Raw genomic sequence first — 19,136 nt, 5'->3', positions numbered from 1 at the left:
AGCCCAGCCGTGGCAGATGCCCAGAATTGGGAGAGGGGAAAGAGATCAGACTGTGTGCGCGGGCCTGTTGTGGGAAGAGAGCATTTATGCTCAGCGGCTGGAGTTCAGTTCTTTCTTTCTCTTCTTCAGTTTCTTCTTCTGACTGAATCTCCAGGGAGGCAGTGGGAAGTTGTGCCCCCACAAGTGTGTTAAGCAAGCGAAAGGACGGAGCCGCTCTCGTGGCAGCTGTGTGGGCGCGGGAAGGTCCCTCACCCACTAGGAGATCCCTCCGTTGTCATCGCCAGGGTGTGTGCTCCCCTCCTTACAGCCCTGGAGGCCGGGGACCAGTGCTGGTCAGCCTCTAGGCTCAAGGTCACTCGGGTACGCGGGTGGTGCGAAGCCCGGGACCCGCGGTGCCCAGGCCCCCACCTCCTGACCACTGTGCCCAGGCAGTCCCCGTGCTTTCTGGGAATGGATTTTGAGAAGCAGAAAGGCTCTTCCTGGCATCAAGAGGGTGGTAAATGCCTTTCTGGCGGGTATTGATTCTTCGAAGTCCTGGGCAAAGGAAGGGCCTGGCTCCAGAGGCAGTGTTCAAAGGGATGGAGGGCAGGGAGAGGTTTGCCTGGAGCTGCTGATTTCAGTCCTCAGGTTTCATTAGCCGTCCCTCCAGCTGGCCTGGCTGGGTCATCTAAGATGTGGGGGAACATCAGACCATGGGAGGGATCAGCCCAGCCCCATCAATACTTCCTGTGTGGCCATCAAAGCCCCAGCCTCATCGATCTGGGCCAGTAGCAGGGAAGGGGTACAAAGGTCGCCTCTGAGCCAAAGTGCCTGTTCCTGCTGCCCAGCACTGCTGCCTGCCTTGGGGCCCACCCCTGGGAAGAATCCCAGCCCCTGAGTCTGTTCCCCCTGCCCCAGCCAGAGGACACCCAGCTGCGCGTGCGGGTGCAGGCAGGCAGAGGGGGCCCGCCACAGCAGGACTTGAGGGAAAAGAAGGCACAGGGTAGGGGCCAGCCATTTGCAGCGCCAACCCCGCCGCCACCACCTCCACCCCCGTGGTGGTTGGATGCGGCACAGACTGCCAGTTAAATAAAGCGACAGCTAGTTGCTAACAAAAGTGGAAACCCAGGGAAAGCCCCCACTCACTTGCTGAGCTGGGTGCCGGTTAGATGTATAATTGCTGAGTTTCTGTTTCAGGAAATGTCTGAGGGAAGGAGAGAAAAATATTCCCTAAGGATCCCCCGGGGGCGGCTGTCCCCAGAGATAGCTGGACTTCGAGTCCCTCCCAGTCCTCGCCTTTTATGATCAGGCGAAGGACTTGTCCCCAGCTGGGTCCCGCGTGGTCACAGTGCATTGCAAAGGGAAGTTGGCAAATGCGGTGTAAAAGCCTCAGAAGCACTATGTCAAGCAGGAACATTTGATGCAAACAGCCCATACAGTGTGCTTCTATATATGCGAAGTTCTAGAACAGGTCAGACTCATCTATGATGATGGAAATCAGAAAAGCTGACCAGAAGGGGACACTAGGGAACTTTCTGGGGCGGTGGGAATGTTCACTAGCTTAACTGAGGTGGTAGTTACACGAATGTATGTATACATTTGTTAAAACTCATTCAACTATACACTGAAAATCAGTGCATTTTCATATAGATAGATGTGCCCATTCTGTCTCATAAACAATTTTGTGGCATAGATCTTGTGTGTGGATGGATTGGCTTATCTTTCTCTGGGGGTTAAGGGACCCTAAGCGCCCCCAGGCTTCCCTAGGGTACTCCTGTCTCCCTAATGCACACAGTAGGTACTCCATAAATGCTTTGGTTGCCATGACTTCAGTGTACAGTTCCCCTGTGAAACCATTTTTTTTTTAGCCCAGGTGTTGAGAAAAATGAGTTGGAAGAAACGGGGCTAGAGACTTAGGATGCTGATTTCCAGCCATCTCGCAGGCACCTGTGTGCTGGTCGGGTGCTTCCTGGGCCACCTTTCTGGCCCAGTTGTGTGTGGTGTGTGGCTATAGACGGTACACAGTCTGGGCCAGCAGTGCCCTGGTTGACCGAGCCAGCTGTCTGACTTCTGAGTTCTTTTGGTCACATAGTGGATCCTCCAAGCCCCCACCCTGGAGTCCCTGGACCCCTAGGCAGCTCTGGGCTGTGAGTAACATCTCAGTGCCTGACATAACGTTCCAGACCCCTGTGCATGGAGAAATAATTGGGCTTACAAGACAGACTCAGGCCTGGAAGGAAGCGGATGCCAGGCGCCCTGTGCAGGGGGCCCTGAATGACCTGGGCTGTGTGTGTAGTTCCCCTGACCTGGCACCAGCAATACCAGGGAACTTGAGACGAGCAAGCCCTTTCCAGGCTCCCAAAGGGCCCTATCCTTACTGTGGGGAAGGTGGAGTTTGAAAAAACAGGAACTCTGGCTGAATCCAGGGCTCAAGCCAAAGGTGCCCCCACCCCATTCCAGCTCTCCCCTCAGCTCCCACTCCAGAGGGAAGGGTCTGGTCCCAGGGACCCCTTTTTATTCCGCCTGGGGAATCACTTAAGCAGAGCAAACGGGTGGGGTTTTCTTGTCAGCTGAATTAGCCTCGGCTTCAGCCAGAGTGTTGGAATAAATGAGATGCAAATGTATGTAAATGAGGGCATCCCCGGCTTCTGGGGTGGGCGTGTTCGCCTCCAGAAGGGATGGGGGTGGGGATTCTGCAGGACTTCCCCAGATTGCTGGGGGCTGGGATCAGGACTGGAGAAGGAAAGCCCCCGGGGGATCATCCTCCCCCAAAGCTCGGGCTCTGGGCTAGACAGAGTTAATGTCTATGCAGCCTCAGAGGAGCGGAGCCTACAGGGAGCCGGTTCGCTGAGGCCCTGCACAAGGACTGCCAATGTGCCTTTGATCTGGGAGCAAGGACCTGAATGCACAGGCCACAAGAACCAGCTGGCACCCCCACTGAGCCTTTGTCCAAGCCGTTACCCTGGGAGAGCCAGGACTGTGCAGATAATTGCCTGGGCTGGAGGGATGCCGTTGACCCCTCCCACTTCCCCCTCTCCCGACCCCCATCCCCACCTGTGGGTCCAGTCAGTACAACCACCCACAAGCCACTGCCCCAAACCGGGTGGCCACTTTCTGGGCTGCTGAAGACAACTCTCCTTCAACCCATCCCCGACCTGTCCTCCCCCTCTGCTTCTCTCCCCTCCCCCACCCCCAGGGCTAGCCTGAGGCCCAGCCCAAAGGCAGTGGAACTCTAAGTGTTTAGGGCCCAACAGCAGGGAGGGAATGCCATCTGGTAGAGAGGAACATGAACTACCCATGAGAGTCACATATGCAACTTAAAATTTTCTAGTAGCCACATTTTAAAAAGTCAAAAAAAAAAAAAAAAAACAAGTGAGATTAATTGTATCATTTCATTTAACCCCATACATCCAAAATGTTAACCAGCATAAATTGTAATCAGTGTTTAAAAGTTAATAATGAAATTTGTGGGGACTGTACCACTCTGGATGGCCACTGGGATAGCCACATTCCAAGTGGTCAGTAGCCATGTGGGCTGGGTGGCTACCCTTTTGGACAGGGCCGTTCAACAGGGCCAGAGCTGGAGATAAAAACTGCTGGGGAATCATTTCCAGCGGGGAAACTGCTGAGTCCCTGGCCATTGGCAGAAATCGGCCAGGTCTCCCTGGGAGCAGCCACCCACGCGTGGGCACAGGCAGGTCGGCCAGCCAGGCTGCTGAGAGGGAGGAAGGACCAGCCTTGGCTGGACTCCTCATTTTGTAGGTGGGGGGGGCGGTTCACAGACATGCCCCGCCCCTGTCGCAAATTGACCTTACCCCTTCCTCCCAGCCCTCTGTGCCAGCAGAAGTAGGAGGGAATGTAAGTGCCTTGGTGAGACCTGGCTTTCACCAGACAGACTGGGGCCTGCTTACTTAACCTCGAAGCATCAGATTTCCCTTTGTGTAAAACAGATACTAACCTACCCTCTCCCTAGAATTGTTGCAAGAATGAAATAAGGTGATCACAGCAGCACTTCCGGCAGTCCCAGACACATCATGAGCCTACAACCTTGCTGGATTGGCCCACCCAGTTTGTGGCTGAGAAAAACAAGGCCCAGAAAAAGGGGGCTTTGTGTTGTTCATCTCCAAGCTCACAGGCTGGGCAATAGGAAGGTTAATCTGGCATTCATTCATTCATTCATTCACTCATTCATTCACCAGGCCTTTAGAGGCACCTCTACTGGGCCAGACTGTGGTTCGAAAATTCAGGACACAGCCGAAGGGAGAGGGAGATGTGAAAGGAAGTCAGTTAACTGCATCCTGTGGTGAAGTGGGTATGGGGATGCAAGTGTGCTGAGAACACAGAAGGGAAGGCCAGCCAGGCAGGGAGGACTGGGAGTGGGAAGCAGAGGAGGCAGCAAGACAGGTCTTTCGAAGAGGGATCCTCTGAGTTGGATCTAGTAGGAAAAAAGTAGTGACCACAGCAACCACAATAAGAGCAACTGGCATTCTTAAGATACTTCCTGTGTGCCGAGCCTGTACAAGTATTAATAATCTAAGCCTCAGAACAGCCCTGTGCAGCAGGTACGATTATGACCCCCCCATTTTACAGATGGGAAAACTGAGGCAGAAACACATCAGTTAACTTGCCCAAGGACACGTGGAAATAAGTGGACAGGACCAGATCCCACAGGCACTTGAATCATGTCCCTATCCCATTTAGAAACAATATCCTGCAGAGAAGGAGTGGGAAGGCCAAAGGCGGAAGCAGAACCGGGCACAGGTCTGGGTTCTCTGGCCCAGGGCGTTTCCTCATGGCCCATCTTGGCAAGGCTGAGTGGAAATGTCCTCACAAGCCACCACAGAGTCTCTTTGCTGATGGCTCATCTTCATCTCCCCATCATCACCTGTTGATTTAAGATCCATTACCTTGGGAAGAAAAGTGTTCTATGAAGTCATTTGTAAGACCGTGTACACAGCGGGTGCTGATTACTGAATCATTCGATTAATAAAATGAGTCTATGAGTTGAGGTGTTAATTAGTTTTAACTCATTCTCCTCAAGGAAGAAATGAATTCACTCCTCCTGCCCTCACTGACACCTGTGGGGAGTGAGCCCTGGCCTCATGGGCACCCACATGCTCTCCCTGAACCTCTTGCTGAAGGACTGAGGAGCCGTGGAAGGCAGGGCCATGGGGCAAGGGCACAGGTGAGCTGAGTCTCCAGAGCGGGAGGGAGGAGGGAGGAGCCAAGGAAGCCAGCAGAGATTTTCTAGGAAGCCTGGGAACCGCTTCCACAGAGTGCCTTGCATAAATTTACATAGCAAAGAATATTCTTTGCATGCTGTGTTCCAGAGGCTGTGATTCCAAGGCGACCAAAATGCTAGAGGTGACTCAGGATTCCAGAGCGTGCCTGCCTTGGGATATGGGAGGGGAATGGGAAGGAAGGCTCCACAAGGAGGGACTAGGCTGGAGTCAGGCCCCTCTTCACCCCTCAGGTGACCAACCTTTCTGGTTTGTTCCCGACCAAAGGGTATCGCCTCTCAGGATGCAGGAATCTTAGTGCTGAAGCCAGAGAAATCCGGAGCGTCACTCCCTGGCCCTGGACCATACCCACAGCTACACTCTTTTCGTGTTCCACAACCTGGCAAGGTGACCACCACAGATTGAGCCCCAGCTATGTGCCCCGTACATTCAGGAAAGTCTTCCTTCAGGAAGGCCAGCTGAAGAGACAACACGGAGACAGGTCCAGAGGGCTCCGGTGTCTGGTGCGGACAGTCACTGCTCTCCCTCATGGTATCTCCACCTTGTTGTAATACCCATGTGTACAGCCAGCGACTCAGAGGTTTTGGGGCTATTTGGTGAAATCAGACTGCCTGAGAGGCGATACCCTTTGGTCCCAAACAAACCCAGGGACTGACTATCAGGGAACCTTTGTGGCCAGGAAGCAGGCAAGGGCTGGATGCCCAGAGGAGGGAGATCAGCGTGGATGGGCAAACATAGAAGGTATCCTAGAGAAGGGGGTCGTGAGGAGAGCCTGAGGTGGCCCTGCCATCGCACAGGGCAGGGGCTGTGTTTGGGAAGGGCTGGGCCAGGGAGTGGTGGAACTGCAGAGTGGAGGGAAAGAGAGAGGGGGCCAGTGGCCATGAGGTCAGCATTGTCCCAGCTGGGGGGACAAGGTCTGCCCCTGCGCAGTAGCATCCGGATTGGAGGGTGTAATGTTTGGTGGGGGGGGAGGGGGGCTTGTAGCCAGTGTCGCAGGAAAGGATCAGATTGAAAAGGAAGCTTCACAGATTGCTTCCCTGGGCTCAGGAGCCAGCAGAACTTTGACAGAGAAGCCCCCGGTAACCAGAAACTGATAAACTTGGGACAGGATTGGGTTGAGGTCCCCTGGAGCTTGAGTCAGGCCGACAGAACAGGAGCAACCAGGTTGGGCAGGGTGGCCAGCTGGAAGAAGACGTTCCAGCCCAGGGAGCATCTACAGGACTGATGGGGACAAAGAAGCTAGCCTGGACGAGGGAAGGGAGTCATGGGGTGCTGCTTCTAGAGGAACAGTCTCAGAATCAAATCAGGCCAGGCCTCTCCACACATTGGATCTGTGTAAGACTGAGACGTGTTCTTTCCCCAGATTGCTGGGGGCCTGACCTCCTAGGCCTGCAGGAGATGGCTGGGTCTGAGCCTGGAGTGTCCTCGGGCCCTCCAACCCCAGCCCCCCAACTCGGGCATCACTAGAAACCTTGCAGCCAGGGCTCATCCAGTCTCAGCCTCAGGCAGGGCATGGGCCCTGAGCTGCTAAAGGAAGAGCAAGGCCAAAACCAGGTGCAGGCAGGGGGAGAACAGGAAGAAAAAGGATCTGTCCTGCCTGCAGGCCCAGAGACAAAGGACACGCTTGACTGGTTTACTTTGGAACCTGAGGCTGCCTGGCTGCTGGGAACCTCACCTGGTTTCAGGAACCACAGAGTCCCAAGGATTCAGGTGCTCTACTGGAGGCCACGGGGAACAAGACGTTCCTCAGATCTAGGCCCCATTGTCAGTGCTTCTTTATTAACATGTGAAATAATGAGATTTGGCAGCAGGTCTGATAAGCCTTTTAATTGTGGAGTATCAATGAGTGTTCATGATATCTGAGATCCTAGGGGCACTGGTCACAGAACAGGAGAATGTCAGCAGGTTCTGTGGGTCCCAGCACCGTTAACACGATCACTTTGCTGCCTGTATTCGTGATTGAGGGAAGTGCTCAGTTGCATTTAAAAGTTAGTAAGAACAAGGAACATTTCCTCCTACGCTGAAATCTTTCCCACCCGTCCAAGAGGCTTTTAGGAACCCCTAAACTCCACAGACAAGGAAAGCTGTCCCTGCCATTAGCAGTCGGGAGCGTGGTCTCCCTTGGCCAGGGAGGTAGCTGGTGACTGGAGGGGAATCCAAGTGTGAGGGACAGGGGACAATTTTTTCCTTGACCTGGGTGCTCTTTCCAGCTGTGTTTAGTTTGAGAAAATTCATCCACCTGCACACTTAGAATATGTGCGCCAATCTACGTGAATCAATTGATTTTAATACACATTTTTTTTTAAAGATTTTATTTATTTATTTGACAGAGAGAAATCACAAGTAGATGGAGAGGCAGGCAGAGAGAGAGAGAGAGAGGGAAGCAGGCTCTCTGCTGAGCAGAGAGCCCGATGCGGGACTCGATCCCAGGACCCTGAGATCATGACCTGAGCCGAAGGCAGGGGCTTAACCCACTGAGCCACCCAGGCGCCCCTTAATACACATTTTTTAACACCTTTACTGGAACAGACGGCTACGTAGGTGTGAGCTTGTATGTGCACACACATTCTCTGTCTCTGTCTCTCTCTCCCTTACACACACACACACACACCCACAGTATATACCGGTGAACCTCTGCAAGTCCATGGGCATACACGTGTCCCCAGAACCCTTGCAGGCATGGGACACAGATGGATACAATGAGACAGAGAACACTATTTTTAGGAAAAAATTCCAAGCCAAAGAGGAGGCTTCCTGATTTACTTAAATAGTGATTGCTGATGGTGGAGAGGATTGTCCTGGAAAGGGCCATTGTCATCCTGGCTGGCTTTTTTTCTTTTTTTCTTTTCTCAGTAAGGACTAAGGCCCTTGTTTTTGTAAAAATAATACAAGATCATCCTAAGTAATTCAAGCACTAAAGAAAAGTACAAAAAGGAAAGTGTACCATGACCCACATTTTTACCAGCAAAGGAAAAAAATCACCATTCATGGGGCGCTTGGGTGGCTCTGTGGGTCAGGCATCTGCCTTCGGCTCAGGTCATGATCTCAGGGTCCTGGGATGGAGCCCCATATCGCCTAGGGCTTCCTGCTTGGTGGGGAGTCTTCTTCTCCCTCTGCCACTCCCCTTGCTTGTGCTCTCTCTGTCTCTCTCTCTCAAATGAATAAATAAAAATCTTTAGGGAAAAAAAATCGCCATTCACGTTCGGCAATGAGTGTCACAGACACCTTTCTTGTTCACTCAAAGATGGAAGCTGAACAGGGACACGCTTTTATAACAGGGGAACCTACTCCCTCACCTGCTATTATTATCAAAGGTGTTCCTTTAACTTTTCTTGAATGAAACAGAGGAACAAGACCCCGAAGGATGGAGTGGTTTTTAGAGTGCTAGGTCCTAGGACCTCTCCTCTGACCTCCCTTCACACCGGCCTCATTGCCCTTCCCTGGGGACCAGAGGTGCCCTTTGGAGGCCTGGCTGTGTTATGCTTGCTCACCGTTTACCTGTCAGCTGACCAGGTGCCTGCCTCCCAGCCATCCTGGGCCCGGAGCCTGGGACCTTTGCTGGCTATGTGCAAGGATTGATGCAGCGGATCGCCGGGGTCATTGGTGACGTATTTCATGGGAGTGAGATCAAGGCAAAGCCTGCCTTTGGTTGACGGAAAGGGATTCTGTCCTGGCAGAGATCTCCAACAGGTGTCCGCCCTGCCCCCTTGAGCTGGTGCCCAGCCATTCCTGGGTTTGATGTGGTAATTAGCGACACTGCCTCCCCCTTCCCGGTGGAGTCCCGGTCGGAGCTTCTGTGCCTACCACATCCTGTTTTGCTGGGACAGTCAGGAGTACATTCTTTGGTCTCCATGTCATAGGCAGAGCATGTTCACACCAGGTCCCAGATCGGTTGAGGCCACGGGGGCCCACATTCTCGCAGTCTGGCATGAGTCCCATGCGTGTGCTTCTCGGACACCCCTGTGGAGGGTGGTCCCTGTTTTCTGGTTCGGCCAGCACCAGGGGCAGCCCTCATTTGTTCGGATTTGGGAGGAGGGGAGCACATGGAGAGGTGTGAAGAGCCCAAGATGCTCCATTGGAGCTTCCTATCTTGGGAAGAATGCTCGCCCTGGGCATTTGGGCAGGGGGCCCTCCAGCAGGACATTGCTGCAGTTGTGTACATGGGGTGCTGACATCTGGATGACAGCTCTGAAGCTGTGCCCCTGCTGTTTCAAACCCCCTGGCATTTGCCTGGGTCTGATTCGGCAGACACAGGTGGTCCTGCAGGTGCCAGATGTTGGCACCTCCATGCCCCAGGGAAAGTCTAGGCACCCTTTGCCTGCAGGCACATGGTGCTGTGGGGAGATAGACAGAGTACCCCCCTCCCACCCTTTGGCCCCACTGCCTGGGCTGCCTCTGCCCAGAAAAGAAGCCTGGGCATTGGCCCAGGACGCCTCTGATCACCTTCCACAGGGCTCCAGGGTTTCCCATAGAAGGGACAAGCTTGAGAGGAGGGACGGCACTGGGTACCTTTCCACACCCTTCCCTCACCTGCACATTCTTCATCATTCCTTCCATCATTCATTTGTTCAGGACCAGCCTTGCCAAGGCCCTGGGACAAAAAGATGACAGGTCCCAGCCCTGCCCCAGCAAGTGTCCCTTCTTGTCCAGAGAGAGTCATCACCTTTGTAGGAAGTGTTTCATTCGGCTCGGTTCAGGAACCCACAAGGGCAAGTGTTCCCTTTTGTGTTGAGTGGGGCAGAACAAAGGACTTCAGTGACACAGCCACTCTTGACTAATTGCCATCAAATGTGCTCGCTAGGACGGGAAAGGGACCCTCCTGTGCATCCCCACACAGAGCCCGCAGCCTTGAGGACACTGGGTTTGCCCAGGCCAGCACCAGCGAGGTGTGCCTCTGGAGATGTTGGGGACTGTGGCCGGGACCCTCTCTGCAAACTTTGCGTCCTTCCCTCCACCTGCACAGCCCGTGTTCTCTGGCTTCCCCACAGGCCACGCGAGGACTGCCTGGGCCCCAGAAGCAGGATGAGAAGATGGCAGACTTCCTGTTACCTCGGGGCACCAGCAGCTTCCGCAGGTTTACCCGGGAGTCCCTGGCGGCCATCGAGAAACGCATGGCGGAGAAGCAAGCCCGAGGCTCGGCCGCCTCACAGGAGAGCCGAGAAGGGCTGCCCGAGGAGGAGCCTCCCCGGCCCCAGCTGGACCTGCAGGCCTCCAAAAAGCTGCCAGATCTCTATGGCAACCCGCCCCGAGAGCTCATCGGGGAGCCCCTGGAGGACCTGGACCCCTTTTATAGCACCCAAAAGGTGACTGCCGCCCACCTCCCTGCCCACACCTTCCTGCAGCTCCCCTCTCAGTGCAGTAGACAGGGAGAGGGCCTCGCCTCCATATGGGGCTGCGTTTGGGGCGGGCTCCCTGGGTTTGGGGGAGTGAGTCACTGGGGATCTATATTCTAATCATTTTCATTTTATTCCCGAATAAAAGCCAGAATCACGCAGCCTGATAATGTTTGGTGTTAGAAGAGAAGGAGCAGGCAGCCACAGTTGAAATCTTGCCTCCTTGGGGAGTGCCAGCTATGGGGGTCATCTGTAGTTAGACTTTCCCCTTGGGCAGACTCCAGCCATCCTGCAGGGTGTATGATTTGGAGCTGGACCCCAGAGCATAGCATGTGGTCCCAGGTGTAGCCCAGGGGGTTCACTGGGCCTGGCTGTGCCTAGGTAGCTCAGGCCGGCGGCCGCAGCAGCAGCTCCTGGGCCTTGCAGGCTGGCAATGGGGCAGTGAAGGCGAAAGGGAAATCTCAGAAGGGTGGGAAGAGAGCTTGTTCTGCTGTTGTCCTTCTGAGTATAGGGAGACCAAGTTGCTTTTGTCCACGAGTCAGGGTGACTCGGGCTCCCTCCCAGCAGGGATTTCCACCCAGGAGTTGGATTCCCCCATCTGGGTGCCCTGCCCCGGCCTCACCGCTCAAACCACAGGCACACGACGCTCCCACAGAGGCCTGGTCCCCAGCTGGTTGCCCACTCTTCCAGGCCTCGCTGCTGGAGGAAGGCGGGTTTGCATTTGAGGATGGAGTCAAGGGTGGGCTGGGTCAGGGACACTGTTTTCTATCCCTGTGATCAAGAATACTTGAACCATGGCCCAGGGCAGGTACAGAGGAAGAAGGTGGTTGCTCTCATTATTGGGAAAAAGCCAGAGGGCAGACAGGGTCAGTGCTCCCAGGGCAAGTGTGAGTCCTGTGGGTCTGTATCACTAGGTGCCTGAGTGTGTGTGTGACCGTGCATTTCAGAGACCAAGAGCCTGGGGACAGGTGTGGTTGTCTCCTGTGTGATGGGAGTGGGTGTGAGTGTGTGGGTAAAGGGAAAGCCCACCCAGTCTATATGCAGAGGTGGGAGAAGAGACCTTGAACCTGGTTCAAGTGATGCAAGTTGGGGTGGGGTCAGAGTTAGTCTGGAAGCTGGGATCCATCAGGGTAGGTGGGTCTAGGTCATGGTTGGTCACAGCTGGAAGTAACAATTAGGATCGAGGTGAAGGCCAAAGCCTGTCATTTTGAAACTGAACTAAGTCCCACCCAACCTGACATTCCCCTAAACTTGATCTTATCCCACTACAGCCACAGGCACTACAGCCACAGGCAACACCGTAAGGGGCCACTGACCTGCCCTCTCCATGCCCTCTGCCTTTCTCTGTCCCTCTCTTCCTCCCACTCCACCCTTAGGAAGGGTTCTAGGGTTCTGAGTCAACCACTGCCCCCCAGAATCCTCCTTGTACAGGGGCCTAGGGGCCACCACCCCAACTTAAAGCCGCTCTCTGTCCACAGACCTTCATCGTGCTGAATAAAGGCAAGACCATCTTCCGGTTCAGTGCCACCAATGCCTTGTATGTCCTCAGTCCCTTCCACCCTGTCCGGAGAGCTGCCGTGAAGATTCTGGTTCATTCATATCCTTTGCAGTGAGTCCCTGCTGGGTGTCTCCTCCGGGCCCTACACGGAGTGGGCAGGGTGTTTGGGGCTAAGAATGGTGCAGGTCTCTGAAGACCCAAGCATCACGGTCATAGCCTAGTGGCGGGTCGGAAATGTAGAGCCCTTGGACCCCACACCGGACCTGCCAAATAAGCGTCTGCATTTCAGCAACATCCCAGGGGATTCTTGGGCACGTGAAAGTTTGGGAAACCCAGTTTCAGTAGAGAAGCACCCTGGCAGCCAGGTTATTGAGGATCCCAGAAGACAAGAGTTCTGCCAATGTCCCCTGGCTCTGCTTTGGCTCCCAAGTCCCCTGCCACTGCCTCCCCATCCCCGCGCAGGGACCTCAAACAGGGCATCAGGGCTGGGCTGAGGAGAAACCACTTTCCAGTAAAGAGACGTCTGTTTTTTTCACACGTGGGCACCCTTCTAGGGAGGCAACACTTGCTTTTTGATTAAGTGTTGACGAAATGTTTGCAGTTTCAGAGTTCTATCAAAGAACTCTGGTTAGCATTAAATTATATAAACCACAGCCTAAAAAAGCTGCCGGCTGCGGAGGAACACTCTGGGAGTGCTGCAGTGTGACAAGGGACAGACTGGCCTTTGGGCCCGAAGGGAGTGTGACAAGGGACAGACTGGCCTTTGGGCCCGAAGGGGGCCTCATTCAGGCCGCGTGGGATGTGGGACAGGACGCCAGCACCCAATCACTGCTGTTCCGTGGACTTCAGAAAGGGGGCCCCACAGATGGGGAGGCAGCGGTGGGGAGGGTGGGGAGGCCGGTGTTCGGATGCAGTCAGAGGCATCTGTGTCTCGTGGTGCCGGCCTGGGCAGCCTTCCTTTGGCTGGCAGCTGGCTGGGCCATTAATCGAATCAGTGCTGCTGGGCTCTGCAGAGTGATTAGCCGTGGGCGCAGCAGGCTAGCCTGATAGAGCTCCCCAAGGCCCTCCCCTCCATCCCCTCTCTGGATGGACGTTTTCCGAGGCTGAGTCAAAGACCCATTAACCTCTGAGCAGGGCTGGAGGCTTCAGGAAAACAGCCGCCCCATGAGGAGCTAAGTCACCGAGACAGATGCTGACAGCTCAGGGGCTTTTCCTGGCCAGGCGGGGGTGAGGGATGCCCGTTCCAGGCTCCACTCACCTGTGCCCCAGTGCCCAATCCTCACCCCAGGGGTTAATTGGAAGAGCTCAGTGCCAAATCTGTTCTCTGCATGCAGACCCTCTCTCCCCGCCTCCGGCTCACTCCTGCCTTTCCCCCAGGGCTCGCTAGATGTGTGTGTCCAGGCAAAGTCCCACGTACAGCCACAGCCGTGGCAGCCTCAGAGAGGTCTCTAGAGTGGACAGACACTGAGGGGCGCGGTTCCGTTCAGGGAGCAGCCTGCCCTTCCTAGCTGTGTCTTCCTTTGTGAGGCAAGGGTAGTTCTGGATTTAATTTTGGGCCATTCTGCAACTGTTTCTAAACTCCTTGGAGACACCCAGCACTTTGCAGGGCACCCTGGGTGCATGGAGCTGAACAAGACCCTGTCTTTGCCCTCTTGGGAATTGTACCATCCCCTCAGACTGATAAGACAGCTACGAGAATAGTTGTCATTTCTGCCAGCGGGTAGGCGCCGGCTGGTGAGGACAGCGCAGAGGGAGAAGGCAAGGCCGGCCTCCGTTCCAGCTCAGAGCTGGTCTCCCCCTCACTCCAAGGGCGTGGCCTCCCTGAAAGCATGCTCCGGCTCCCACCTGGGGCTTCTCCTCCAGGTATCTAACCAACCCAACACTGTTTGGCAGCTGGGCGCCTCCAGGGATACAGCGGCAGCCCCAGGATTCCTGCAGGGCCCTGGGCTGGGCCCTGGGTGGGGGTGGCCAGATGAGGCCAGGGAGGTGGTTGGGAAGCACTGGCGCCCACAGCCTGGCCAGAGGGTCCGTTGAGCAGTGACTGAGGCTGTGCGATGCTGCTGGTGTCCCCCCTGCTTCCCCATCCCCGCCACCACCCCCACCCCCATTCAGGGCACGACCGACCCTGAGGCCTCAGAGCTGGCCTGTGTCCCCCAGGGCAGCTGCCCCAGAGAGGTGGCTTGCCATGGTTGAGGCCCTGAAGTGGGCTCCCAGGGGCTGTCTGGATCCTCCAGCTGCCAGGGATTGGAAGCACTCTGATGGCCCTCAATAGCGCCCCTTAGTGGGCTCGGGGGCAGTGGGGAGAGGAAGGGTCTAGATATATGAGGTTTGAGAGCTGCCCCTCTGTGCCCTTGAGCCTTGCCATTCAGAGTGTGGCACACAGACAAGTAGCAACAGCAGCCTGAGGATCTCGTAAGAATTGCCGAGTCTCAGGCCCCACCCCAGGACCTGCATTTTCTCGAGGGCCCGGCGATCCTCGCACACAGCTCCCTGGACAGGTGTTTCCAGGTGTGGGTCTCTGAGGGTCATCTACGGCTCACCTGGTAGTTTATTCAAAATGCGGATTCCTGGCCCTTTCCAGACCAGAAGCTCCAGTGTGAAGCCTAGGAATCCACAAACTCTTCGTGTATTTCTTTTTTTCTTAGTTGAAATGTAATCCACATACCATACAACATATTGTTTTGAGACGTCCAGCTGAGTGGATTTTAGTATATTCCTACGGTGGTACAACCATCCCCACTATCCAATTCCAGAGCATGTCATCACCTCAAAAAGGAGCCTCGTGCCCATCAGCAGTCACTGTGAATCTGCATACAGATTTCGTGTTCTGAGTAGTGAACTTGCACTCTGCTTACATTCTTTTCTGTTGTAGTGAGGAAAAAAAAAAAAAAACACAGAACATAAAATTCACTGTTGTGACCACGTTTAAGTGTAGGGTGCAGTGTTTATGTGGATTTTATGTGCATATTGCCCTGCAGCAGAGATCTAGCATTTCTGCCAAACTGAAACTCTGTTCCATGCTTGGCTTATGTTTTCATATCCACCCAGATACCTCTGAGCCACCCATGGGTGCCCTTTGGGGCTCGGCCCTTTGGAAAGGGTCAGGAGGCAGAGATGAACAAAGCAAGGGGCAGGAGGGTGGCCCCTGCTCTCAAGGAAGAAAACCCACTCACTAGGAATGAGTCAGGCATTCCCAGCAATCTGCTAGCAAGTGCCCCGTAATTCCGCTCAGCTTTGCTCTGAGTGCCACGCTTGTTCAGCATCCCTGGGAAGTGGCCTAAAAAGTAAATATGGGTATGTAGAATTATTTTTTTTCCAATGTATTTTTGTTATAATCCTGCAGAATGTGTTCCTGCCAGGATTAAATAAAAGAAACCAACTGAATTCCCAATTCTGCTGCAGTCACATTCAGAGAGGCATCACGTTCACGCCGAGAAGCTTTCTGCCTTCCTGGGTGCACAGGGTCTGTTCACAAAATCCTCCCACGTTTCTCTAGCAGATTCAAATGGGCAATCAAACCACATGTTTGTGTGTGTTTGTGTGTGTGTGTGTGCATGTTCACTGCATGACACACATAGATGAAAATGCCCCCCACAGCATCCCTTCTTTTCTCGAGGTTTTGTTGTTGTTGTTGTTGACTTCTTGGGATCCAAAGACAGGCAGTCTAGGCAGGCCAAGTTTAAGGCATTCCCCACCACCCATGCAGGCAGTCCTTGCTGGCATTTTAATCATGAGGCTGGGAGTGGGTGTTTGGGGACAATGACATGACAGGATTGAAGATGTTCAGCAGAGCTCAGACCTAGAGAGCTGGCCTTTGCCTCTGCCCACACATGGGGCCAGCTCAGTCATTGGCCTGAAACTGCCAGGCAGTGCAAACAGGTGTGCCCGGGGATGGAGTGCACTTGACTCATCTCTCCGGTATTGGCTGCCTGCCGGGCTCCATGGGGGACCCAGGGATGCTCTGAGCAGAGTCACGTGGACTGGAGGCACCTGTAGGCAGGAAGAGAACACACACACATAGTGATGGAGAATAATGGAAAGGTGGTCCTCAGGTTCGGGAGAGCCAGGCAGGGTTTCCAGTGGTCAAGCAGCTCCCAGTCTAGGGTTTGCTGCACCTCCCCCTAAGCCATTGCCTTTGGTCAAACAGCCAGAACCCAGGCAGGCAGCTCCTGTCATTCCCCACCATGGGACGCAGACCGTGGCTGGCAGCATTCCAAAGAGCGAGCCGTCTTCTCTGGCTCTTCCCTAAGTCTTGATGCCAGAGTTCAACTCACCTGAGCTCCAGCCACGTCTGTTGGTCCAAGGCAGCCTGTCCACTGCTGCCAGGGGCCTTTTCTTCGCTCTAGTGAGAGCTGTTGAGAGGGGTCTCCCCAGGCAGCCCAGCTTGCTTCACCGTGACCAGCAGGCTGATGGATTGCTAAAGGAACCCTGTCCAGCCTTGGGTGCCTGTCTAAACACCTCCTCCAGGAAGCCTCCTGCCCAGCCCTAGGCAGGCCCGTTTTCTCATAATGTCCCATCTTGGAACTGTTTCCTCCCTCCCTGTCTCCCACCCAGGGCCGAGCACACATGCTCTTTAGGTCTGTTCTTAAAAATGACAGTTTCAGGGGCGCCTGAGTGGCTCAGTGGGTTAAGCCTCTGCCTTCGGCTCAGGTCATGATCCCAGGGTCCTGGGATCGAGCCCCGCATCGGGCTCTCTGCTCAGTGGGGAGTCTGCTTCCTCCTCTCTCTCTCTGCCTGCCTCTCTGCCTACTTGTAATCTCTGCCTGTCAAATAAATAAATAAAATCTTTAAAAAAAAAAATGACAGTTTCATCCCCTAACCCCCACCCTGGCAGGGTGGCAGTGTGCACACACTTTACAAAGCCTTTCACTCATTGGTTTTACTGCCCTGTGGGTAACAGAGACCACGTATGAGGCAGCAATACCCATGAGGCAGTGTGACTTGCCCCAGACCTTCTGTCTGGAGGCAGGAGGATGACCCCTTGGTGTTCTCATGCAGAGACAGGGCTCAGAGTAGGGGGCCCTGCGCTGGGAGGCGGGGGCTCGGAGCAGGGCCAGGCCATTGACCGGCTTTGTACTGACAGTCTGTGGCCCCTTCAACAAATCACCACAAATATAGTGGTTTAAAACCACAAAATGTAGCATCATACACTTGTGGAGGTCAAGAGTCCAGGAGGGTCTCACTTGAGGGCGTTTAGGCGGGGCTGCGTTCCTCCCTGGAGGCACCAGGGGAGACTCTGGGCCTAGTCTTTTCCAGTTTCTAGAGGCTGTGTGGACTCCTTGGCTTAGGATAGCCCCGTGTGTGAAGTCAGCAACCGCTTGTGGGATTCTTCCCACAGACAAGGCTCCACTGCCAACCGTCCTGCCTACCTCCTTTGCTTAGAAGGAGCCTGTGCTGACACGGGGCCTGCCCGGACAATTCAAGGTGATATCCCATCTCAAGACCCGTCATTTAATCACATCCACAAATCCCTTTTGTCATATAAATTAACACTTGTGCTTGTCCAGGATTCGAATGCGGTTGTCTGCGGGGTGAGGAGAGAGGGCTCTTATTCTACCATTCTACCGGCTGTAGGAATCTCCGGCCTGACCTTGTGCCTCAGTCTCCTCAGGTCCAAAATGGAGACAAAGTCCCTCCCCTCCACTGACCCCACATAGGGTTGTTGGGAGAATTGAATTAGTTAATGGTTACAGAGAGCAGAGCCTGGCACCTAGGAAGGGCTCAATAAATATTTACTCTTAGGGTCATTACTTTCATATTTCAGAAATCACCTGGGATCCCCAGTAGTGGATCAGGTGGGAGATTAGTGAATAAAGCTGGTTGAGGGGCAAGTTAACTGTCTGCCCAATAAGGACAGCCTTGGCACAGAGTCTGGGTGTGAGGAACATGGGCCATGTGTGAGGGAGAAGGGAGTAGGGTTAGCCAGGGAGACCTGCCCACAGGCAGAGGGATGGGCAGCTCTCCAGCGGAGGGACCCCACCCCCCCGCAGGCTCCCTCCACCCCCCACCCCCAGCCACACCCCATGCCTCGAGAGGTGTCCTCCCACCAGGAATCAGGGCTTCCTGGAGCCATCTGCTTTAACTGAGGGAGGTTCCCAAAGCCTGATCCTCTTTCATCTCAGGTGAGAAATTGGAGAATTCATTATAAACTGGGGGTGGGGCTTGGCAGGCTATTTCTTAATTCCCTCAGTTCCCTAGAAGGGGGACTAGAAGTGTGGAGGTCTCATGCCTGCATTCTTTGAGAGGCCTCACTCACCTCTCCTCCCTCCCCAGCCGGAGCAGCCCCACACTCTCCCAGAAGTCTGCACCCCGGCTTGGCTGACTGCACTCAGACCTGAGGCGGGGCCAGGCCTTAGAAATCGGAGGAGCTCTGCTAGGGAGGAAAGAGGCAGGCCCCTAGGGCTCAATTACTTCAGCTCCCTGGCAGCCAGAGGGAATCTCAGGTGGGCTGCCGCTTTGCACAGGTCTGGGGCCGGGGACCACGTCGCCATGAGCCTGGGGGCAGCCGCAAGGGGCAGGAAGCCCAGCTTCTCTTCTTGGGCTGGGGAGGGAATTTGAGAGAGCAGCCGAGTGTTTCCCGTTCTGACTCAGGCCCCTTAGGGGTCCCCTGCCCTAGTCCCTCCATGGCTCCAGGGTCTGCCCCCTTGCTCCCTGTAGGTCTTGTGGTGGTGAGAGAGGCCAGGAGGTCAGTCAGGGCTTCATTTGCAGCAGAGAAGGTAGCCAGAAAGTTAGGGATGAACCAAGGCCTGGGGCAGTTCAGTTCAAGGTCAGGGGCCCAGAAGGATGCCCAAGACCCAACATCTGAAGAGCTCCCCTTCTGATGGGGAACAGATGGGCATTACCGCTTAGGGGGCAAGGGCAGGTGCCCCTGCTCAGAGGCGGTGCACCTGCTAAGGAGTTTCTTGAAGGATGGGGAGGAGAGCACTAGGTGGGGCATGTGCAAAGGGCAGGTAGCAGTATGAGGAGCCGTCGCCTGCATCCTCAGGGTTGTTGGGACAGCAGAACCCTTCAGAGAGGTCCTAGATCAAAGGTAAGGAGCCTTCCGGGGGAAGTAGGGGAAAGAACTGGGAGCCCCACTGCCAGGGC

The 19,136-nt window shown here is 54.8% G+C and overlaps 1 protein-coding gene across 5 annotated transcripts in view; it reads left to right on the top strand.

Annotated features, from left to right (window-relative positions):
- Window positions 1–19,136, top strand: part of SCN5A (sodium voltage-gated channel alpha subunit 5) — a 94,829-nt gene that overhangs the window by 6,136 nt on the left and 69,557 nt on the right. For all 5 annotated transcript variants that reach the window (XR_006609302.1, XM_004759336.3, XM_045089146.1 and 2 more), the window contains exons 2-3: window positions 10,208–10,522; window positions 12,031–12,149. Coding sequence is in view for 4 of the 5 variants with exons in the window: in XM_004759336.3 (XP_004759393.1) it covers window positions 10,250–10,522; window positions 12,031–12,149 (392 nt within the window). In the remaining variant the exon portion in view is untranslated. The remainder of the gene's footprint in view (window positions 1–10,207; window positions 10,523–12,030; window positions 12,150–19,136) is intronic.

This window comes from Mustela putorius, unplaced genomic scaffold (genome assembly GCF_011764305.1).
Source record: "Mustela putorius furo isolate JIRA1106 unplaced genomic scaffold, ASM1176430v1.1 tig00003834_pilon_pilon_pilon, whole genome shotgun sequence".
In the NCBI taxonomy this organism is placed as follows: Eukaryota; Metazoa; Chordata; class Mammalia; order Carnivora; family Mustelidae; genus Mustela; species Mustela putorius.
Note: the sequence above shows the minus strand (reverse complement) of the source record. Positions and strands in the feature narration are given on the sequence as shown.